The sequence below is a fragment of the Rousettus aegyptiacus genome, unplaced genomic scaffold, assembly GCF_014176215.1.
Source record: "Rousettus aegyptiacus isolate mRouAeg1 unplaced genomic scaffold, mRouAeg1.p scaffold_m13_p_16, whole genome shotgun sequence".
NCBI lineage: Eukaryota > Metazoa > Chordata > Mammalia > Chiroptera > Pteropodidae > Rousettus > Rousettus aegyptiacus.
This window is the reverse complement of record NW_023416291.1, coordinates 17,835,154-17,859,847: the sequence shown is the minus strand read 5'-3', so window position 1 is coordinate 17,859,847 and position 24,694 is coordinate 17,835,154. Positions and strand designations below refer to the sequence as shown.

The following is a 24,694-nucleotide window of genomic DNA, read 5'->3' as shown; positions in this document are numbered from 1 at the left end:
TTAATGCAGCAGCCATTTGCTCAAAAATACCATACCTTGCATGTTTCAGTAAATTGTATTATACTAGGAGAAAGCACTCTCTCTTTCTCTCTCTTTCTCTCTCTCTCTCTCTCTCTCTCTCTCTCTCTCTCTCTCTCTGTGTGTGTGTGTGTGTGTGTGTGTAAGGACAAAACAGAACCTAATATTGATCAAACACTGACTCACAGCTCCCACATTGACTTTCAGACCTGTAAATGGAAAAGTCACACCAGCTCGACAGCCTCCTCCCAAGGGGGCCCCCGAGAGACCACCTCCCCCGAGACTTTCTGCAACCAGAACATCAAATAAAAAACTGCCTTTTAATCGGTCTTCTTCTGACATAGATCTTCAGAAGAAGCAAAGTAACTTGGCATCTGGACTCTCAAAAACCAAGAGTCAAGTTTTTAGAAGTCAAGATCCAGTGCTACCCCCTCGCCCTAAACCAGGACATCCTCTCTACAGGAAATACATGGTAAATTTAGCTTTTAAAAATATTCATAGTCAAGAAGTCTGTCCTAAGATATGTATAAGATCATTATTCCTTAGAAACAGACAACTGTGAACTTAACCTTCAACCCTCAAGAGTGCTTTAGATAAATAAGTCGTAATAAAACCTAGGTCTTTGAAACAGAGTTTCTTTATTAGGAGAAATACAGGAAAAGGAAGCAATGCAGATAGGGATTGACCAAACTCTGAAAACCTGATCCTGTAGATTAGACTGATGAGAGTAACTCTGATAGATTTTGTAGTTTCCATCCCTTGCCCATGGAGTAAAATTCTCAATGAAATAGAAAGAAAGGTCTTATCAAGATGGACAGTCTCCCCCTTCCCCCATTTTCCCCTTCTGTAAACTTAATTATCATGATCCATTTAAGAGTTACCAGTTAGATGTTTTCATCAAGAATTGACAGAGTTTAGATACTAATTTTGTTCTCTTTGAATATTTTTTTTATCATATGGCCTTAAACCTTTGTGTCCTTTTCCCACTCTGAAAAACAGAGTTGATGTGCTCTCTCTACTTCAGTTGGGTTAACCTGATAAAATCTGAAACAAATAAAAATCATCAGGAGAACAGGACTGTTTGTACTTTTTAAACAATTGTATGACAATAGCTCTTAAATAAAAAACAGTGTTAATAATTTTATATTGTACTACATTTCCAGAAATTGTTTTCACTTTAAGCCATTTAAGATTTTCAAAAGTTCTCCTAAGAGTATATGGACAAGAAAGAGGTAGTATACTCATATATATTTATACTCATTTATACTGATGAAAATTTTTATTGCTGTTCTTTGGGATAGGTTACTTTAAAACTAATAAATAAATAAAATAGTAGTTGATTTGTTGAGTACTTATTATAAGCCAGGCATTGTTTGAAACACTTTATATATATTAAACAACTCATTTATTCCTCACACCAACCCTGCGAGGTAGGTGCTGTTATTATCTGTGTTATACAGAGGAGGAAAATAAGACACAGAGAAATTAAGTAACTTATACTTAGGTAACTTGGAACCAAGATCTGAACACAGGTCAACAGACTCTGAGCCTACTATGAAAATAGTGTTACTTGTTGTAAAGTCTGTACTTGTTTTGGCCGTTCCATGTTAAGAGTCTCGTTTAGGGGCATCCAATTTTTGTTTGTGGTTCTTAGCATAGCTGTGTAATGGCAGTAAGGCATTTGAAGAATTCATTAATAAACTCAAAATAATGGCATGTTAATTAGAATAGTATGTTTCATTTTGAAATAATTTCTTAAATCCCTCATTTTTTTTTTCATGGCCACCCTACCATTAAACTGCTAACCTAGAATCCGGGTACTTTGGGAGCCCTAGGTTTGACAGAGATCCTGGGAAGCAGCCTTACAAGGCCACATCCTTGCACTCACTCTACATCTTTGCTCCTCAGTGATGGAAGGGCCGAAGTAGCCCCCCTTTCCTTGTTGGAAGTAAGCTCGTATGATCGCATTTCCTGGGCATGTCTATATTATAAAGACCCTTGTGACATGTACTCATCATCCAGAATTTATTTACCAAGGCAGGGAACAGAGTCCCCTGGCCAGGGTAAGGGCACAGATGTAAAAATCATTCTAAAACCAGACAGAGCTAAGTGGACCAGGAAGTGACTGGAGTTAGGTGGTGAAATGGGTTTAAGTAGATATCAGAGAGACTCTGAAAAATGAGATTCAAGGCAAATGGAAGCAGTCAGTCAAGCACTACAGAGGATGTGCCAGCCAGTGAGAGCCCTGAATTAAAAGTGGGCCTTGAGACACCAGGGGACTTGGTGGACCTTGTCCTATGGAACTTCCTGGTTCCAGGGGGCAAAGAGAACTTTAGGCTGCATTCAGCCACTGTGGTCCTGTGGTCTCAACTGCACATGCCCAGGGACTGTTAGTATCCATGAGAATGGCAGGCTCCACTAGATCTAGAGGATGCTCGGAAGCCAGGTAGAGAGTTTGCTGGAGAGGTTACACGTTAGGTACACATGACAGATCCCCAAATGACCAGCCCTTTATGAGGAGGTTATTTGATTTTGAATAACCTTTTTATTGGCTTATCTTTAAGCTGTCTGTATCTCATGGAATTTCCAATGAAGACATCGGCTCACAAAACCCCAAAGAATTCTCTCGTAAGGTAAAGTAGAGCTTTTCCTTTACTGATGAATGTTAAAAAACAAAATAAAACAAAACAAAAAAAACCAACACTGGCCTCTGTTACTGCTTTACACATTATTAAATGCTTTAGGCTCCAAAGATTAAAATGTGGAAAAAGCAATAATGTGTTATTAAATAATAATTACTTCAGAGAGTTGTATTGTACCTTACAGCATGGGGATGTACTTGTGATGCCGAAGGAGGCAGAAAATAATTCCTTGGAATGCCAAAAGGGTGAAGACACAGGCAGAGTTCACCTGTCTCAGGTGAAGACCATCATGCCACTTGATGAACATCTTAGAAGTAGACCAAATGTAAGGAGTTAATACTGTACAGCCCTCATATTTCCCATGACAGCAAATTTCATAGAAGTATTAATTATATTTCATCCTCAAGGCTTTTATTAGCATGCTTATTCTAACCAGGGTAAAAATTATGTTGCATTTCATTTCCTTTTAAGAATAAATTACTTCTAAGAGACTTGCCACTAATCAACTTGTTACACAGTGACTACCTTGTATTTGCCTTCTTCACATCATGCTGACTTACAGCAACTAGAGCACTCAGTCATTAATTTTCAACTGTGAGAACCATTTATTTTTTAAATGATGTAAAGGTATTTACTAAAGTGCCAGAGATTAGTTTCCTAGAAGAATGGATAATTATTTTAAAGGGGGACCTATAAATGTTAAGTCTAACATAGAAAGCACTTTCCTCTAAGATTTAAGCTTAGTGTAAACTTCATTTCTCTCATTGTAGCTCGTAAAATAATGAAGTGAAATGTAATCCAACAACCTGAATTTACAATTTAGGCCTAACAAATTTGTGGAGCCTGAGAGAATACAGTGAAGGTCATTTGTTAAGCCAGAAAAAATGTACAGAAGTATATTTTTAAAAGAACTTCTTAAATTACTCAGTTAAATTTTCACTGTCTGTTGGTTAATACAGCACACATTCAAAGTAATACCCACAAATCATTTAATCCAAGTAGAGTATTTGGTTTACCATTCATCCTAGTTTTCATAATCTAGTTAAATTCTTTCTTCTTAGAAGGTGGCTTATCTTTTGAAGTTTGCTGAGAAAATGAAAATTTATATATTGGAGAGCAGAGAAGATATGTGTTAAGCTAGTTGCAGCTGGGATACAGAAAATTCTTAGTTTAGTTCACATGGGGAAAGCTCTTTTAGCCGCATTTTCTTTTGTTTTAATACAGCATTATTCATCTATCAGTGCTATCCTTCCTTTCTCGGAACACACTGACGGGTAACCATGGGAGTGGGACCGCTTTTCTTTATGAAAAATGAAGCTTAAAAACGTACAAGTTATTTTTTTCTAATTCCAAGTCCCCCCCACACACACACACACACACAGACACACTTTAAACGTGACTTTACTCATCTTGAACCATAGACTTGCCGAGTTGGTCTCTGATGGCCAACTGCTGGTGATCCTAAAATGAAGCTTCCTTTAGGCTAGCATTACATTTTTTAGAAAAATAAAAATTACCTAATCGAAAGTTTGGTTTTAAGTAAAGATTTCTGAAAATACGTTATACTTTTTGTTACCTTAGTAAATAGAAAATATTGAACACTATCGATTGAGGTTGAATCTGCAGATCATGCGAAGAGTGGGAGGGTATCGCTTGGTCGCAAGCACAGACTTGGGTCTCAGGGAGCTGGATTTTACTTGCCCGTCCGTACCACCTTAGGCAGTTACTTAACCTCTTGATTTTTTTAATGTGTGAAATAGCTATATTAATTTCTCACAGAGTTGGTTTTAGAATTGATCTGTTGCATGATTCCATTTATGTAAATGTCCAGAATAAGTAAATTCAGAAAGTAGAAAGCGGTGCCTTCACTGGAGGGTGAGGAAGGGAGTGATAAATGGGGGGCGACTGCTAGTGGGTAGGGGTTTCCTTGGAGGGGGGTGATAAACAAGTTCTAAACTTAGATGGAGGTGATGGTTGCACAATTCTGTGAGTATAATAAACTACATATGCTTTACATGGGTGAATTTTATGATACGTGCATTATATCTCAAAGATACTTAAAAATTACATGAGCTAGTCAGTGCACACAAGGTATTTAACCAGTGAGTAGCATCTAGTGGGTGAATAATGAATATTAGCTATTCTTATGACTCATTTGTTTTAGTAATTTGAGTCATATTAGGAAGAGCTTTGAAATGTATTAGATTTACCTACCAGAGATCCATCCTAATGGTGTGGTCTGAGTTGTACTGACCCCGTGTGGCCAAGCCTGTTTAGCCTTTTCTTCTTGCTCTTCACCTGCCAGGCCAGACTGATGAGCAGCATTGCCAGGGTTACCCATGCCCTGAAGGCAGAGAAGCTAATTGGGAAGCATAAGCTATCATCCCACCTCTTGTACCCTCTCAGGCTTGGTTATATTTAGATTGTCGGTCCATTTGCAGATTTATATGTGTGTTTGGTGTGGGGCAGGCCTCTGACTTTCTGTTTTCCTCAAATGGATAATCATCTAGCCTAACACCATTTATTCAATAGTCATTCCTTTTTCCACAAATCAGATTTAAATCAGAAAGAAATGAACCATACATATGTACATTATGTAAATTATGTAAATAATAATTTTTTAAAGCTCCTTCAGACTTAAAATATTTCAGTTCCTTTCCACAATCCCTGAAATTCTTCTGATTCTCCTTTTATTTAGGGAAAAGCACTGAGGAGCCCCTAAGAAAATGTCAGTGTTACCCTGGTAAACTAATATAGTAAATCGCCATTAGCCGTTACTGTCTTGACCTAAATTGGTATTTCGGTTTTAGCTTGAGAGAATGCAGCATGCCTCCACAGGTGCATTTTAGCTGAACAGGTGAGATTCGGAAAAGATCTGAGCAGAAGTGTTACAGGCTGGAAGTGGAGATGGTCAACCATTACCCACAGGGCAGTCTGATCAACACGACACATCGTGGGGGAGGGGGGGGAAACAGAAATAGAAGTGTGGCGATATCCCTAAGGGGGCGAGAGTCACCGAAGGAGGCGAAGAGACCAGAAGGCACACAGAAATCTGCCTTCGTTTAGTTCAGAGGTTTGCCAGTGTTGAAGCGTTTAAAATTGTAACTCCAAATACCATCTTTCAGTCAGATTTTATGATAATGATGATGTGGATTAGCCTGTCTGTTTATATAAAGAAACTAAGCATAGCATCTGCTTGTTAATAAGAAAGGGTTGCTCTTCAGCTTGGCTAGATGGCTAGATGGGTAGAGAATATTGAATTCTCTTTGCTAATTTACTTAAGATTGCTGTTGAATCTAAATACCATTTAGATTAAATATAAAATCCAGGCCAGGCATAGGAAATAGAGAAAGTTGGCTTTTAAATTAGAGAAAACACTCAGTTAAGTGGTAATAAATGAAATAAATTTTACTTTTTATGAATTATACTTTTGTGGAAGTCATTAGCTCTTTTCATTATAAAAGGCAAGAACGTAAATTATAGAACTGTCTTCTTTTCCCATCTTAATAAAGACACGACTTTTAAGACTGTCTTTCTAAGATTAATCCTGATCACAGTTTTAGGAAAAAACTACCCTTGAAAGGCGAAAGAGGTCAATAACTACTACTTCAGGGTAAAATAGGTACGGTTAAAAAAAAAACAAAAAAAGTTAAGTAATTTCCTTTTGTTTTACTCTCTCGGTTAAAAAAAACGCTGGAAGATATTATAATTGAGAGTTATTTCTGTCCTCCCTTGGCAAGGACACATGCCTTTTCAACTTGATAATGATTCTCTTATTCAGCTCAACTGTGTGGTTTGCATCTTGTACTCATAATGTCAAGAGGACTCTAATGAGAAAAAAAAAATTGGTCTCAGAGTGAATATAAATCTAGCATCCATCCTGCACACTTTATTCACAGCCCTGTTTTCCCCCTAAGGATCCAAGCCACGCTCTGAAGGCTGTTGACAGTAGTGTGCCTCATGCTGTCGTTCTTCATGATTTTCTAGCAGGTAAGGACACAAATAATAAAGTGGTTGAGCCTGTAGGATCCGGGAGTAGGCATGCTCCTTAGGTTAATCTCTCAAGGACATCCTTCATTCTCTGTGCAACAGAGTCCTGGACTGGAGAAGTCATCAATCACCCAGCCTTCAAGGAATGGTGGATTGTACCCAGTCATTCCAAAAACCTTAGCTGCATACCCTTGCTTTTGAAACTCATGAGAGAGAGGGGTGAGAGGTTTCTCTTACAAACAGACAAATAGCAGATTACCTACTAGTTGCAAATGTTTAACTCTTTCAAAACAGTGAGTACCAATTAACAATTATAGTGTAATTAATTCGAATTTAATAAATGAAGATTTTTTTTCTATGAATTGTACAACCTATACCTATAGCTCAGCTATTATGAAATGAAAAGGTAAATTTTTTATAATTCATTTTTAAATACCTTTTATATCCAAGGCTACTACAAATAAACTTCTGATTTATTTATATAACCTCATTTTTATATACTTGGTAGACTGATTTTTATTTTAGTAAGTAAATTTACATCCTAAAGAGCCATAGTATTCCCTTAGTTGATATTTTGAGATCGAAATGATTTTTAAGCATGATTGAGAATAATAAGAATATTATACCATATCTTTAAAACTCATTGTTCAATACGTATTCAACAAAAGGTTTATATTGGCACAGTAGATATCATTGCCTAGCACAATGTTTGTTTGCTTGCTTGTTTGCTTATTTTTAACCACTTCACATGAATCAATGCATTGCAAATGTATCCAATTTGATATTAAAAGGGGAAGCTCGTAACAGCAATATCAAAAAAAAAAAAAATACTTGTTCTCAGAATCAGTAGAACATACTGCCTTGGTGGACAGAACTAAATGCTACTTTATGCTTGCTTTAATCAAATCTGCAACCAGAATAATTTTAATCATACATAACTATAATTTTATGTTACAGAGCAAGTCGATGATTTGAACCTCACTTCAGGAGAAATTGTTTATCTTCTGGAAAAAATAGATACTGATTGGTACCGAGGAAAATGCAGAAACCAGACTGGCATATTTCCTGCCAACTATGTCAAAGTGATTGTAAGTGGGTCATGCCTGTTTAAATTGATCATATGTTCAGTGGATTCTTTGTAACTTACAGTTTGAAAAAAATAACAAGAAGCCTAGATTCTTGAAGTCTAGTTCTCTCTTTCATTAATTCATTTGTGTTTGGAAAACTCAAAAAAATAAAGGTTTGTTCAACTAGATAATGGTTACTTATAATTATATTATGAAGTATTAGAACTTAATTCTTAAGATATTAAAACTTAATTCCTAATTGCTATCTGAAATCCTAAGGTGAAAAAACACTGCAGGTCAACTGGTGCCTCAGCTGTTATTGGAGGGTTGGTAAGCTCTTAAGGATATATGTTAATTCTTTGAAACATTTAGTAAACAAGACTCGAATGGTACTAGACTGTCCTAAAGGAATGTTCTCTGAGGTTATGTACCACTTCTCTTTGAAGTATGTTTTATTTTTGGTTTCTTTCATTCTTTCCATTCTTATTTTTTCCATCTTTAAAAAAAATAGATTTAGGAACACTAAAGTACTTTCATTGGAAGTAGTGGTCCATTAATGGTTTTTCACATAATTTTAAATCTGATTAGGGAAAAATTATATTAAATTGTCAGAATCGTATATACCCTCACAGCATAACTTGTAAAAGGAGACGTGTATGGTTGTGCCCTAAGTGCTAAGCCCAGGTGGCTGTGAAAAATGGGGATAAAATCAGACTGCCACTTTATATATCGGTAGGAGGAGTATGACTCTCTCTGCTATAACTTATTGATACCCAAAAATATCAATAAAGCTAGCTTAAATAGCTGAGTATTAACAGCTCTTTGTGGAGGAGGGGAGCAAAAAATTTGTTATCACATCAGAAATTCAGAAAACATATAACAGAGAACCTGTAGTTTTCAAGTTTAAATAAGTTTGATTCTCTTGAATTACAAAATGTGGGCCTTAAAAATTGTCCAGTATATATATAATATTGTATATTATAATATATTATGTGTGTGTGCGTGCGTGTGTGTGTGTCTGTGTGTGTGTGTGTATTCATTCTTTGGAGAAATCCAGCCACTTTGTCTAAATAAATATTAAGAATAATATTAGTTTTAGCACTCTTCCTCAATTTTTCTTCTGCACAATGTAGAAGTACTTTAAAAATCACAGTTACCACACTGAAATCAATTATACTAAATCTGCCACATTATCGATGTATTATTTCTGATCCTAGCAGTTTAAACAGTTGTTTTTAAAGCTTCAAGCCTTTAGAATTCATCAAGAAGGGCACTGATTTATTTAATATAGACCTCAAAGCCTTCAGTAGTTTTCAGACTGAATGTATATGGTTAGATATATTATTATAACACAGCTCTGCTGAACCTTGTAAATGAGATATTTATATAAAGTGTTTGCCACTTAGTAGATGCTCACCGAGTACTAATTCCTTTCTTCCTTATTCACATTATAAGGGGGAAAAATTTGAGTTATGAAAATGGAGAGAATCCACAAATGTGATCAAAATGTTTTATTTAGTGGTCAAGAAAGTATTGCAGAATTCTTCTAGCACTTCGAATGGGTGTGGTCGTGCCCGAATGCTTGATGCCTAGTTCCTATCTTGAGTCCTCCTCATCTGAAGTTTTCAACTTAGAGGATATAATAGAGAAAACTCAATCAGGGGTAGAAGGATATTAATGTGCTTACCCCAGCAAATAAGAAAAGGATCGATTGGCTATTCAAGGAAGGCTGTGGCACAAGTTATGAATTTTTTTTCAAAATCCAAATTCTGGATTTCTAATGTTTTAGCACCTTTGGTACCACTTAATCAATGTAACACCTAGGTAAACTTGTTCATTTCAGTCATACATTTTCTAATTGCATAGTCTTAAATTTACTTTACTAAAATTGAAATTATACAATTGTCTTGACTAGATTGATGTTCCAGACGGAGGAAATGGGAAAAGAGAATCGGTTTCATCTTATTCCATCAAGTAAGTTTTATTTGTGTTCTTTTGCGCAAAATACAAAGGAGAGCAGCATTTATGTCATAAAGAATTACCAAGCTTAAATACTTCAGATATGTGATCATTGGTTCTCAGCATGTCTTTTTTAATTATGAGGAAAACCTGTACTTGTTTAAAAGGCATAGTGCATTGAAATTCAGAGGAAAATGCGACATGCTGATGGAAGCTGACATAAGCAGCTCTCCACATCAACACAGGACGTGTAGACGGCAGCAAACAGTCTTGCCTGATGCTTCCCACAGCCTAGCCTCGGCTTGAGCAGAGATGGTTTTTTTCATTCACTATATTTTATTTTGGCCTTCTGGTGTTCATCTACCAACACATTTTTAGAAGTTTCAAATATTTTTGCCACCGAAGATATTTAAACCTTTTAGAAATATGGACCCTACAATAAGTGCTACACATTTTGTATTGTTTAGCAGTATTTTCTAGAAGTTACTTTTACTTTCTAGAAGAAAGTAAAGTAAGATTTAAGTCAGAAGGGTCTTCCTTTATGTCTGAAAACCTTTCCATCAATTCATGTACCCTTTTATGCATCATTGTAACTCCTTAATTTACAACGCTGCCACAATGCAACTTTATATTCCAGTTAAATGAGCAAATTAACAGAATTCACTACCTGCCGAAGATTGTAAACCTGTCTTGGAATAGGTCAGACATAAAGAGATGCCCCCTGAGGACTTTAGAAAATAAATGCAAAGGTTACCATAAATAAGAAAACTTCTGATGCCACAAAAGTTGAATTCTATTTCAGGTTCAAATTTTTTTCTATTTTTAAGCAGCATTTAATGTGTCAGCAGGTTGAATTTAAAGTGGGCTTTCACAGCTGTTGATCCACTGGCCTGAGTTAAATCAAAATTTGATTGGAGCAGTACCAGCCTTTTCTCTTCAGGGAGTTCCATCTCCTTAGCCTGTTGCTATTGAAACTTCCTTTCTAAAGGCCCAAATCGAAGGTTTGGTATTAAATCATGCCTTCTAGAGACACAATTTTATCTCTGCTTTTGTCTTAATTTCAGTAGGAACTGCAGATTATTTAAGGATTGTTCTAATTCTCAGAAATGAAGCTTTTTTAAAGCAGATATAAAAATTATTTTTATATCTGCTTTTTGTACCTAACACAAAAGTGTTATTATGTGCCTAGTGTCTGTTTTCTTTGAACCTTCTGGTTTTGAAGACCAGTCATCTATATATACAACTCACTGATTGGGTCAACATATATTGACCAGCTGACAACCCACTGCACTGCTTCCTGTCATGGAAGTTTGACATCTTGCCCTGGGATTCTTAGGGGTAGCACTTCTAAACAAACTCAGGGCGTTTATATTTGAAAGGGTTCAGACTGCGCCGCGTATTACTGTGGTCCACAGGGTCCAATACAGAGATGTGTGGACTAGGGGATTCTGTAATGAAGTAAAGGTGATAGAATACATGGCATTGTAAACTGACCACCAGCTGATGGACTTCTGTGTGTCTCTGTGACATTGATTTTAGCCTCTGAGTAAATAGGTTCGTATCTAAAAAGTAAGGACTATGATTTAGAAAGGTAGCTTATTCTTTTTATGGTAAAGTTTAAATTATGCCTAATATACCTCGTTCCATAGTAAACACAGAATAAATATTTTTCGAAAGACTGAATGAAGGTTTTAACACATTTTGAAAGTTAGTACTCTGTTGTTTAACACACAAGTATGATCTTTACTCAGAGGTCCAAGATGTGTTGCTCGATTTGAATATATTGGAGACCAGAAGGATGAGTTAAGCTTCTCAGAGGGAGAAATTATCATTCTTAAAGAGTATGTGAATGAAGAATGGGCCAGAGGAGAACTTCGAGACAAAACTGGAATTTTCCCCCTTAACTTTGTGGAACTCGTTGAGGATCGTCCCACCTCTGGCACAAATGTTTTAAGTGAGTGTAGAGAATGTTGTTTTTGATTATGTCCTGTCTTTATTCATATAAACCAATAAAAGGATGATACCTAAGCTGCATAATATTCCAATCACCATATTTTTTTAAGGTAGACAGAAAAATGATTTTAAAATGGTTATTTGTGTGGGATAGTCATTATCGTGATAATGTCTCAAAGAGTTCTTTTTGGTGTTTTAGGTAAGTAGCAATAGCTTCATATCAGAAGTGGCAGGTGAAGAGTCATACACTTTTAAACAGAAATGGACTCTAGAGCAGAGATCCCAACCCCCAGACCACACACCAGGAAGTGAGTGGCGGGTGATTGAGCCAAGCTTCATCAGTATTTGCAGCTGCTCCCCAGCACTAGCAACACCACCTCAGCTCCACCTCAGATCATCAGGCATTAGAGTCTCATAGAAACACTGGTCCCTGGTGCCAGCAAGGTTGAGGACCGCTGCTGTGGAGTGTAACTAATGGGCATCTTCCTTCACCTTACGGTAAAGTTTAAAGCCCAGAGAGGGAAGTGCCTGGTCAGAGTTAGATAGTCAATACATGAAGAGACTGATTTAGAATCCCAGTCTTTTCACTCTCCACTACAGTTTTTCTCCAATATTGTCTGGTTTTCACATCTGAAGTTTTGACTTTTTTCTTTAACATAGGCACAAAGGTACCACTGAAGACCAAAAAAGATGATTCTGGAGCAGATAATCAGGTAGGCTGCTTGAATAAATAACTATAGTGAAAGCCAAGTTTTTAACTATGGGAAGAATATTAAAATCATAATTGTCAAGAGAAAATGTTATGAAATCATTTTTAAATTCATATAGTAAATGTTTGAAATTAATATTTAGATAACAAATATCTTTATTGAGCACAGAACTCATACAAATGAATTAGAAAGACATGAAAACCCTGATGGAAAACAGGGAAAGAGACCTGACGGTAGAATAAAAGAGATAGTATAAATGGCTGATATTAAGAAGATATTTAACTTTACTCAAGTAATCAAGAAAATGCCTTATAAAGCAGCGATAAAATACCATTTAACTTACCTAGATAACAGAGATTCAGTACAACTCACCACTAAATAAATATTAATGTTTAAAAAATTGAAATTATAAATTATTATTATTCCTCACTCTGTGAAAGGCTGAAAGTAAGACAAGTTTTTAGTCACAGAGATAGTCATAGTGGTGTTGTTGTAATAGGAAAAACATTAGAAACAATCTAAATATGACTATTAGTAGAATGTTCTGAGGCCATGAAAAACTAGATTTATAAAAATGTCATGGGAGGAAAATATGTTATAGGAAATTGAATATATAGCATAGAAAGACTAGAAGGAAATATATTTTAAGTTATTAACATTCAGCTTCCCCAAGGTGGAACGATTATAGGTGGGTAGATATTTTCCCACTTCTTCATACATTTATGAACTTGCAAATATTTAGGAACATTTACATTATTTTTCTTAATAGGAGAGAAAAAAACTGGATTAAAATTTTTACATGTATAACATGACTCCAAAAGTGTTTAAACTTAATAGGAATGTTTTGTGACACATTTTGAAAGAGTGAGCCTGACGGGGTCGTTGTCAGAATGTGACTAGTAAAAGTGACAAATTTTCCAAAACGAAATGTTCATTTGGTTGCCAGCATTTCTTGGGAATGATAAGTACCATTCTTTAGGATCAGTTACTCCAGCGCAGAGCAAGAGGGCTAGGGTTAAGAGGTTTTGTTTGCTCGTTTCGTTGTCATTTTTGTCTCAGTCGTTGAGAACCTAAGATGTGCCAGGCACTGTGCTAAGCCTTCTACATGCATTATTTAATCCTCACAGCATCCCCAAGATGAATCTGAGGCTCAGAGAAAAGAAGCATCTTGCCTAGTGTCAGCTAGGAAATAGGAGAACTGAGTCTGGAAGCATTACCCTCTCCTTCCTACTCCAGCTTTTTGAACATAGGGCTTCCATCCTTACTTGGCAGAAATGCCTCTTTACAGAGCAGAACCTTCTTCTGATGTGTTTGGGGTAAAATGTATTCTTGAGGCGTTTGGTCATTACTGGCCCACCACATTCGAGTGGTTACTGTGCCAACCTTAGAGCTAACTGCCTCACAAAATGAAAAGTGGATTAATGAAGTCCTGTGCTATGGAATCTGATAGACTCTGAATCAGGTAAACACCTGGGAATTATAGACTGCCATTCTAATTCTTCATAATTTAGAACAACTTCCCTGGAAATTAAATTACCAGAATTTTTTCATAGTGTCATAAATACTATATATAAATATCATATACTTTTACCTAATTTTCAAAATATAATTGTCATAGATCATAATTAAAAAAATGTTTTTGCTTAAGTATTGTATATCTCTTAAAAGCAGAAGAACCTCAACTATCAGAAATATATTTTAAGAAAAAAGTTATTGGAAATTTTTATTTCTGAAACTCGATAGTAACATAAAGTATTGGGTGATTTAAAGAAGCCTTCGGGCTTCGAACCCTTAGCTTCCCTGCCACCCCTCCCCCCCCATTTTTCAACCTATGTAGAAATCAATTTCAAATAATCCCTCACATTTCTTATCAAATTCCTGATGTGTAACAGGATAACAGCATTCCTGGAGAATGGTGTGAAGCTCTTCACAGTTTTACAGCAGAGACCAGTGATGACTTGTCCTTCAAGAAGGGAGAACAGATCCTGATCCTTGAGCGTCTGGACTCCGACTGGTGCAAGGGCCGACTGCGTGACAGGGAGGGGATCTTCCCAGCCGTCTTCGTGCGGCCCTGCCCAGGTGTGACGACTACTCTCTAAGGGCGAGTGCGAGATCTTTAAAATGATATATATTCCTTTTCCCTCTGACCATGCTCAGTTTAAGTTGTTTGCCCACATTTGAAAGAGCGATTCATAAAGTTCTGTAAATTCTGTTTCATATACTTTGGTGGAGTTAGGAGTGGAAAAAACATAAAAATGCCTTCACTTGATAATGTCTGATATTGTCTACTAAATATATTTTCTATCATTTTTTTTTTCCTGCTAAGAGAACATCTTTCATCTTTTTGCAAGTTAAATAAATTCAAAATTAATTGAAAATATTCTGCCCTGGGAATGACAAAGGCATTTCCTAAAGTGTGTGATTTGTATATTAACCCACTGTCTTTCCATATATTTGAATTTCTGTGTCTTCACAGCTGAGACGAAAAGTATGTCTGCTTTAGCACTGAAGGGGAGAAAGGCCAAAGCCTTATATGATTTCCACGGAGAGAATGAAGATGAGCTTTCCTTCAAGGTCAGAATGGGTATCTTTTTGTAACTGTATTAAGCAGCTATAAATTTTGAAATGCCTTCCATTGAAGGGTGGGACATTTGGGTAGAGTACCAACCATTAGCTAAGAATGAACAGATCTCACACCCTAATTCTAAGGGACAAGATTAGAGAACGTGAATAGGGCAAATGTAAATTATCAGCAAGGCATTTAGGTACTTAACAAAAACTTTATTGGCCTTATAGGCCCACAGTCCCCAGGCAAATTCCCTATTCCTAGACTTCATAACATCAGATCTCAGTAATACTGGAGTTTTCCTTGGTGGCCCTAGTAAAGGATGATTCCCTGCATGCCCCTTGCCACTTGCTGTTGTCATGTCTTTGAGATCAATGGCGAAATCAGTTGGTACCCACTAACAACTGGCTTCCACAGCACTGCTTCATAAAGCGCTGGAATCTTGTTCACAGAGATAATGACTAGACTGTGAGGAAAAAATGCAGAAAGTTAAGCTACTTTGCAAAGGGTTTTTTAGCACCTGAAATTTCATTTTAATCTTACTTCATCAAAGAAGTGCCTCTCATTTATTTATTTATTTTTTAAAGTAAAATCGGAATATTTCCATGATCATATTTCCTCAGTCCATAGCTGTACCATGGTCAAAGGAAAGTGGCCAAGGTAATATTTGGAGACTGTGTCAGAGGAAGAAGAGTGGCCTTAGCAGTCATTGCTCTCAGAAAAATGTCTGTGTCAGGTAGTGGTAAATTCTCCATCACTTTGAGATAATCAGTCAGAGGCAGCAATGGCATCGGAAGGATGAAAGCATCAAGGAGAGATTGGACAAAATGAGACTTTAAACAGTGGGTACCCAAATAAGATTGTCACCTGTCTACAACAAAAGTAGGAAAACAAAGTGATATTCTGTATACGCAGGCTTTTGGGGAGTCACAGAGTAAGGGAGGCACGCTGAGATATGTCAGTTATAAGTTTGCTAATTTATGTATTTTTTTTTTTTAAGAACTGACTTACCATGATGGGGTTTTCCTTTCTTTTGAGGATTTCTTTTCCATATTAAAATGTCATTTCCATTATAAAACATTAGTGAACACAATGCAATATGCAGATGATATCTTATGAAATTGTATACTTGAAACACAATATTAACCAATGTCACCCCAATAAATAAAATTAAAAATAAAAAAAAATAAAATGTTGTTAGTAAATGATAGGTCTTTCTTATGGAAGATTATAATTTGGTAACTCTATATCAGTTTCTTTTCTTTTTCTTTTAATTTCTTAGTCCTTAAAATCCAAGTGTTTAGAAACTGTTGCCCTAGTCTTTTTTAGTCTTTTGAGAGTCAGTGGCTCGAAATTCATTCCTTTTATCTTTACATAGAATGTTACTTCAAATCGACAATCTGGATTTAAACTTTTTGGATTTTATTTTGATTTTATATGTTATGTCAATATAAATAACAGAATTCACAGAATCCTCCAGAAAATAAGTCGTCTTCATTTTACAAATGACTGACTGTAAGCAAGATAGTTCTAGAGCGTTTTTAGTTAAGGGATTCTGCACTGCTTTCAGTGTTACTGATCATTAATATTTTATTAGATATTTGCAGAATATTCGTAGATAAAACTTTTTAAAAAATTGTCCCAGTCCTCAAAAAACAACAAGTGTTGGCAAAGATGTGGAAAAAAGGGAACCCTCATACATTGTTGGTAGGATTGCAAATTGGTACAGCCGCTATGGAAAACATTATGGAGGGTTCTCAAAAAATTAGAAATAGATATAGTTTTTGACCCAGCAATTGCACTTCTGGGTATTTATCCAAAGAAAACCAAAACAATAATTCGTAAAGATCTATGCACACCAATATTCATGGCAGCACAATTTACAATAGCCAAGATATGGAAGCATTCTAAATGTCCATCAACAGATGATTGGATAAAGAAATTATGGTTCATATATACAAAGGAATGTTATTCAACCATTAAAAAAAATGAAATCCTACCATTTGCAATGACACGGATGGACCTAGAGGTTATTATGCTGAGTGAAATTAGACAAAGATAAATACCATATTATTTCACTTATATGCAGAATGTAAGGAACAAAAGGAACAAACTAATCAAAAACAGACTCACAAATATAGTGGACAATTTGGTGACAGACAGAGGGAAAGGGAGTTGGGGGACTGAGAGAATAGCGTGAAGGGTTAAAGGAGTACAAATTAGTAGTTGATAGTTGGTCACGGGGATGGGGAGCATGGCAGAGGGTATGCAGTTGACATTAATATAATAGGTGGAGGGCCAAAGGAGCAGCGGGGGAGCAATTGAGGGGATCGTTTATGAACTATACAGATGTCTAACCAATGTACTGTATATTCAAAACTAATTTAAATAAATAAATTTTTAAAAAAATTGCCCTAGCCCTCAGAACACTAATGCTCTATATGCTTAAGAGCTAAGAAAAAAAAAAAAAATTAGTAAACCATAATGTTATAATTTAGGAAGGAGCTTACTTATAACAAGAACTTTGATTAGCCAGAAATTTTACAGATTTTAGCAGAATAAAGTAAATTGATGACATTTGATAGTCAGCATTTTTCCTTTCCATTTTCCATAAAGGCCTTAAATCAAACCATTTTTTTCCAGAGGGCTATGTATGAGGGCTACAAATAAATCCATTTAGTTTGATAAAGATATTCTTAAAAGTAGCCAAGGTCATTTTGGACCATTACAGACTCTTAAACCCAGATTCTAAGAAATGGTTAGAAACAGTAAAGAACAAAATAGCTTCAGGAGATAATTTAAAAAATCATGTCATCTGTTCAAAAATTATAATTTATACATGAATAAGATACATAGTTCCTTTGATGATCCAGATGAGGAAAAAATCTGTATTCTGAGTCAGAGTGAATGAAGCTCTTTAAGACAGGAAAGAATGCAGATTTGATATTGAGGCCAGGAAGGAATGGAATAAACCAAATGATAGAGTAGAATACCATTATGTGGAAGAATAAATGAGGGGTTCACAATGCTCAGAATGTTGAGAAAAGATAATTATAGTAAAAACCTTTCGAAGTATAGAGATCCACTGTAAATGTGGGGGCCACATAGCCTAATGGCTAGAAATACAGGCCCTGAAATCACACTGGATTGGAATCTTGTCCCTACCACTAACTGGACGTGCAACACTGAGCAAGTTACTTAATCTCTCTAAGCTTCGGTTTCCTTTTCTGTAAAGAAATCCATACAAATATCTCTCTAAAATGGGTATAATAATAGTACCCACCTCTAGGACAGCTGTATTGTTTAAATGAGTTAATTCCTATGAAGTACATAGGATAGGACAAAGCATATGGTAAGTACGTGGCTTACTCATCTCCAAGTCTTTGCTTAAATGTCACCTTCAGTGGGGCCTTTCCTGACTGTTCTAATGAAATGGAACCCCACGCTTCGTCTTCCTCTGCCAGCATACTTATTTGTCTCCCCACTCTAGAATGAGGTCTGTATATATTGCTGGATCCATAATGACCAGACCAACAGGGTCAGACACATAGTGGATACTCAATAAATAATTGTTAGGTTGGGGGAACACACACACACACACACACACACACACACACCCTACAGAAATGTATGTACGATAACTGGTATTGTTATTAAAGAATTTTAGAGTAAGTGATGAATTTGGGGGGGCACAAAATACAAGCAGGAAATTAAAAAGTGCAACAATGGTTATATTGGCAAAGGAATGGGTTTTGAGGAAAAGGGGCATACAAGCAAATGGCACATCATCAGGTATAGATCATCTCTGTGGTATATCATCTAATCCTCTCGGTAAATCATGATAATAAGTTAAGAGAAGATTATACAAGCCTCTCCAGATGGGCTGCCTATCATGCTTATACTCAACAGAAACTAATAATTATTTCCAATTCCTGTCTTCTTACAGGCCGGAGATATAATAACAGAGCTGGCATCTGTAGATGATGACTGGATGAGTGGAGAACTAATGGGAAAATCTGGAATCTTTCCCAAAAACTATGTTCAGGTTTTACAAGTCAGCTAAAGGTGAAGCTTGACTGTGTTTCTTGGCACAAAAATTCACTTGAACTATCACTTTGACTATCAGATATGTTTTGCACTATTTTTTTAAACTAAAAGAGATATCTATGTGGTATATGGTACACTAGAATTTTCTGAGAGCAGAAAGTATCTAGATTTTGTTGTTAGTTTTCATTCACAGTAGAAACGTTTACATGGAAACCCATGAGCACGTATTCTACCAAGGAAAACATCAAGCAGGATTAGCATGACAGATAAACACTTCCCCTAGGGGAAAGCATCTGGTGAGGAAACAGCGCGGGGAGGCTTGCAAGCAAAAGTTGCACTTGGACATCTATTTTTATCAGCAAAAGTAAATTAACCGTGCTTCTTTATTTTTTATTTTATTTTAAAAAGAAGACTTTGATAGTCTGCATGCTGTAACTATCAGGACATGGTTGGTAATCTAAATTTCATTTTTGATATTCAAATGAATTCTAACAGCTGGAGCACAGTATCCTTATTACCAAGGCAAGCCTTTGCTTCTGGAGGGGGTAGTTTATTGACTAGTTAGAGCTATTGTAAGAACATGGTGAATCAATTCATACTCACCAAATGCTCCTTGTGTTAATATTTCCCTACTGCCCAAGGATTTGAAGGGGGTTAAAAATTTGATGCAACATAGTCAAAAGAACCAAAACCATCCTGAGATGCCTTGCTAACATGACTAACCTTTCCACGTTACCTGCTGTACTTCTTTCCTTCCTTTATACTTTGTTAACAGGGTTATTATAAAGCACATTTTTCTGAATCTACAATCATTCTTTTGACAATTACTGGTATCCAAAGAAAAATTCATATTTTCTTTGTGTTACCCCAGTAATATATAAAAGCTGTGTCTTGTTATAGTGGTACATTATGACTCTCATATATCAGAATATAAAGCAACTCTTAAGATGGAAAACAATGTCAAACCCCCACAGCTTATTTCTTTCCAATATAATCAGAATGAAAAATAATTTTAAAAGACCGAAGGCTGATACTTTTTTTTCCCCCAGCTCCTCAAAAACAAAGACACACACACACAAACACTTTCCTGCTCTATCCATTGTTATGCATGCCAGGCTTAAGATAAAAGTGGTTCCCTACAGGACTGAGTCAGTTACAGTTTATGTGCTTAAGCCAAATAGGTCGAAGACAATCTTCTAAATAGATCGATGGAATAGAATTTCATTGGAAATGTAAAACACCTTCCCAACAACGTTCATGACTTTCTTCTATTTTTGAGAAGAGTTTCATGTACTGGAATACTTAATAGCTTTTATTATTGTTTCCCATTGTCCAAAAAGTTAGGCAACCAGTGGTCAGACCATTATGTGAACACCAACCACGTGGGGTTCTATAAGTGAGGAGATATTTACTTTGTCTTTGATTAAAGAGGACATAGTTATATAGTTATAATTGACATGGGGGCTGATTTCGTTTGTTTTTGTTTTACATGTTTTGAGTAAAGAGGACAATAGAAAGAAAACTCTTTGTCAAATTTTACTCAGTAGTAATTTTATGAGAAATGGGTGACTTAAAGCACTATCCCAACTAAATTCCCATTTGCAGCAAGTTGTACAGCAACAGGAAGAAGGATGTGTGTCTGGAATAGAACATGAGCTATATTTCTTTGTATAATTTTAACATCTTGTATCGAAGATCATGAAAACTTAGCTTTATTGAAGAACATCCCTCTTAAATTTTGGTCTTCTGTCAGCAGAATAAGTGCAATAGTTGTAAATCTACTTGACACTATAATAAACTGAAATGAACTTTTCAAAGTCTTTTTCTCATACTGGACTGAGTTTTTCGAGAATGCAGGGGTATCTTATCTTTATATCTCTAGGCCTTTACACCATATAAGCCCAATAAAGGTTGGTTGGTTGGATGGATGGGTAGATGGATAATTTATGTATATAGCCATATCACCTTGGATCCACCGATATCTGATATCTCCTCTTTAATTTGTTGGTAAAAAAAATCTTTGAAACAAAATTTGCAGTTTTTGTGTCATCGTCATCATGTCACTTATTGTCCATTCAGCTGACAAGAAGCTGAATGTAACTTGGTATGGGTTTTTGTTGGTACTTTATTGTTCTATATATTGACTGAACATAAATTTAGTGAATTCCATAGTGGAGAAATAGGAATTTTAGGTGAAAACCTGATATTGTTCATCCAAGCTTTCTCCAAATCCTATTTCTTTGGTGGATTAAAACTAGAGAAGTCATTTAATATGTTATTCTGACCCTTTTTATTGCCCTTTTGAACACTAAATGACAGCAGATTTCGTTAAAAGGTGCCCTTATTACATGGCTATGCCCTTGTTTACGTGGCCGGAGGGATAATGTAATATATCTTTCATTGTGGAAATCACAGGTTTCGAGTACATTCTGAACCATTTCAAATGAAAAAATCAGTGCATTTAATTTAGTTAGAACTGGCATTTGAAAAAAAACAATATCCTTTTTCTGTAGAGTTTGTCGTACATTACTCTTAACAATAATTGTGTGGTTTTAGTTTCTCAAACTTAGATAAACATACCTAGAGAAATATTGATGAATATATGGGCAATAATATTAAGAGGATATTTAGTATAATCATAAATAATTTATTCCTTTTAATGCTAAATGCATATGGGCCATATGATTCATAATTCAATGCTATTGAATGAACTGTTAACAGTGAATTTTTTCTGAACTAATAGGAAATCATTTTCTAATATGCCTTTTTACTTCACTGTAATTATAGAGGGGAAAAAAATACAAAGCCTATCTCAGAACAACAGCACCATCTAGGGGCCTCTCGTCTAATGGCAAGTTCATCTTGTTAAACCACAGAAGAGTCTGCAGACCAGAGCTCGACCTGCAAAGGTTAAATGATTTGCCTAAGGCCATACAGGTATGGCAGAGCCTAAAGCAAAACCTAGCTCTACTTATCCCCAGTCCTGTACCTTTTCTATTTGTCGTGCTAAAGCGATACATTCCTCTTTAGCAGTTAAACAAGTAGAACTGATCTGTTTTATTGGCCTATAAAACATGTAACTTCTCAGATATGATACTTAGGATTAGAAACAAGTTGCAGAGAATAAACTAAAGCCTGGAATTTATTTCTTCCATGAAGAAAATTCCTGCTCAACTTTTCGGTTTTATGTAGACAATTTATATTGATGTTATCTAGAAACTCAAACATGAACTGATCCATAGGGATTTCTTTTTCTGTTTGATAGGGAACATTTGAATGCTTAGAACATCAGATCTTAAAAAGGTATGTCTGGTAGGACTGTGCTCTTGCTAACAGCAGAGCAATCCTAAATGTAGCTTTTCATATCCATGTAGCACAAAATACTGTTTAATATTTTGGAGTGTAGTCTATGGCCATGCTACCCTGAACATGCCCGATCCCATCTGATCTCGGAAGCTAAGCAGGGTTGGGCCTGGTTAGTACTTGGATGGGAGACCACCTGTAAGACCAGGTACTGTAGGTGTAAAAAAAAATTAAAAATAAGGGATTGTAAACTTACAAGGTCCTTGCAATCTGTGAAGTCAACCAAGGGTTGCCTCGCCTAAAAAACTATATATACATATACACACACGTACATATTGGAGTCTAATAGATTAATTCAAGCACTGTTAAGTTAATAAATTTGTAGTTCAGAGTCTGGGACACATTCTGGATTTTTTTTAATAAAACAAATTTTAATTGTATGTATACCATAGATTATGTGTCTTCAAATACTACAAATTAGGCAATAACTCAATGAAGTATTTCCCTATTTCTCAGGAGAAGTAATGATTCAAATTTGTAATTCAGAAAGGAAAATTATCTGCCAGCTGTCTATCTTGTCTTAACAGATATTGACAATATTAATACCAAAATATTGGCCCATATTTAGTTCTTCTTTACAATAAAAGGAACAACTACATTTATTTCTCCATAGCCAGGGTTTTCATTGGATGGAGCCTTGACCCAAAGGATCACTGAGGCCCACCATAGTGCTCCCCTGGCCCCTAGAATTGTTATTTTCAAAGAGCTTTTGAACATGTGGCTAACACTTGAGTGCAGCACTGTACCTAAGATTAGACTAGGGAGACAGTGGTGTCTTCTCTTTAGACATGTGAAATGTCGTTATTAAAAAATAAATATGTAGTGTTGAAAAAAATTATCCAATTCATCTATAGATAGAGAGCACTCTAGGCAAAGGCGCATGTAGGGGAGCAGGCAGAGCCTGTATCTTTGCTGGTCAGAGGGGCTGATTGGGTTATGAGAAGGCCTAGTTGTCCACTGCAATGAGGGAGTTAGGGCAAGGTCAGAGAGCAAAAGATAATGGGGCACTAAGACACTGCATATATAAAACTAATTACCAAGTGAGACGATTGCTCCTGTGCATATAGATGTGTTGGGCTAGTCCTGCTGGATGGGAACGTATGGCCTCTGTGTTCTGTTGGATAGACACAAGGAGGGACTACTTTATAAGAAGAATAGGGTAGTGATAAGATTATAGACGCTGAGTACCTCAGTTAAGATGAGAATCGGGATCACATTCACCAGTAGGGCTGCTGAGCAGACCTTACACACTGATGTCTCCCACAAAGGCAGCAGACAAATCACTTAAGCTGGTCCCCAGCTGCAGAGAGTAACATTTTCTGTAGGATTTGGCAATAAGGATCGCTAACATGAGGCCATAGGTGCATGTTAATACTTGCCCTGACCACTGGAATGCCAGATACCACGATCAGATCTGGCCATGTGATTTCTGGAGGTGATGCCCAGGCCACCATGCAGAAACGTATACAAAGAGCCAAGGTCCTGAATACATGGCAACCAAGAAGCCCATGACAGAAAGTGTACATAGGTTTGGTTCCATACTTGAATGGGTATGAAGGGCTGAGTTCATTGTGTGGAAGGCATACCCCAGATTTGGACAGACATAAAAATGCAGGAAGTCTGTGATCTAGCTGGCTATACCTTTTTTTTTTTTTTTTTATGGTGTGTGATTTGCATAAAATACACATACTAAGTCCACAATTCTGATTTTTGACAATTATATATATATGTAACTGCCAACAAATACATAGGATATTTTCAGCACCCTTTAGTTCCTCATACCTCTCCAGTTGGTTATATCCTCTCTTCCCCAGGCCCCTGCAGAGGCAACCAGTTTTGATTTCTATTGCCATAGATTCATTTTGGCTGTTCTGGAACTTCATAAAAATAGTATCTACTTTTTTCTTCTGGCTTAATATATTTTTGAGATTTATCCACGTTGTTTTAACTGTTCAGTCCCCTCAGTTTATCCATTCTATTGGGTTTTATCCAGTTTTTAGCTATTGGGAATAAAGCCAATATCAACATTTCTTCCCCAGCTTTGTAAATTGACTGGTATGAACATTCTTAAGCAAGTCTTTTTGTGCACATAGGGTTTCAGTTCTCTTGGATAAACACCTAGGAGTAAACTTATGTTATAAAATAGAAATGTTTAATTTTATAAAACCCGTCTTCCAAAGTCGTTGTACCATTGTATACTCCACTAGTGACGTTTTAGAGTTCCAGCTACTTCATATCCTCAACAGCATTTGGTTTTCTCAGTCTGTTAGTAATGTCAGTTTCAGCCACTATGGTGGTGTACTTTGACACAATTAGAGAAGTCTGTACTGCAGACTTCTAAGAGCCAATGGCACCTGAAATTCTTGACCTTGACATCCT

At 36.2% G+C, this 24,694-nt stretch overlaps 1 protein-coding gene and 1 pseudogene across 9 annotated transcripts in view; both read left to right on the top strand.

Annotated features, from left to right (window-relative positions):
- The window catches only part of SH3D19 (SH3 domain containing 19), a 141,985-nt gene extending 121,213 nt beyond the window's left edge, over positions 1-20,772 (top strand). For 6 of the 9 annotated variants that reach the window (XM_036233541.1, XM_016144572.2, XM_036233544.1 and 3 more), the window contains 11 exons: positions 226-490; positions 2,583-2,651; positions 2,845-2,985; positions 6,578-6,650; positions 7,608-7,738; positions 9,633-9,691; positions 11,428-11,630; positions 12,290-12,342; positions 14,232-14,418; positions 14,816-14,913; positions 18,852-20,772. In XM_036233541.1, coding sequence (XP_036089434.1) covers positions 226-490; positions 2,583-2,651; positions 2,845-2,985; positions 6,578-6,650; positions 7,608-7,738; positions 9,633-9,691; positions 11,428-11,630; positions 12,290-12,342; positions 14,232-14,418; positions 14,816-14,913; positions 18,852-18,968 — 1,396 coding nt within the window. In that variant the 3' untranslated portion in view covers positions 18,969-20,772. The remainder of the gene's footprint in view (positions 1-225; positions 491-2,582; positions 2,652-2,844; positions 2,986-6,577; positions 6,651-7,607; positions 7,739-9,632; positions 9,692-11,427; positions 11,631-12,289; positions 12,343-14,231; positions 14,419-14,815; positions 14,914-18,851) is intronic. The other 3 variants (XM_016144564.2, XM_036233547.1, XM_016144562.2) reach the window with 2 other exon arrangements.
- Positions 20,773-22,357: 1,585 nt separating this feature from the next.
- LOC118612675 lies at positions 22,358-22,475 on the top strand (annotated as a pseudogene).
- The last annotated feature ends 2,219 nt before the right edge of the window (positions 22,476-24,694 follow it).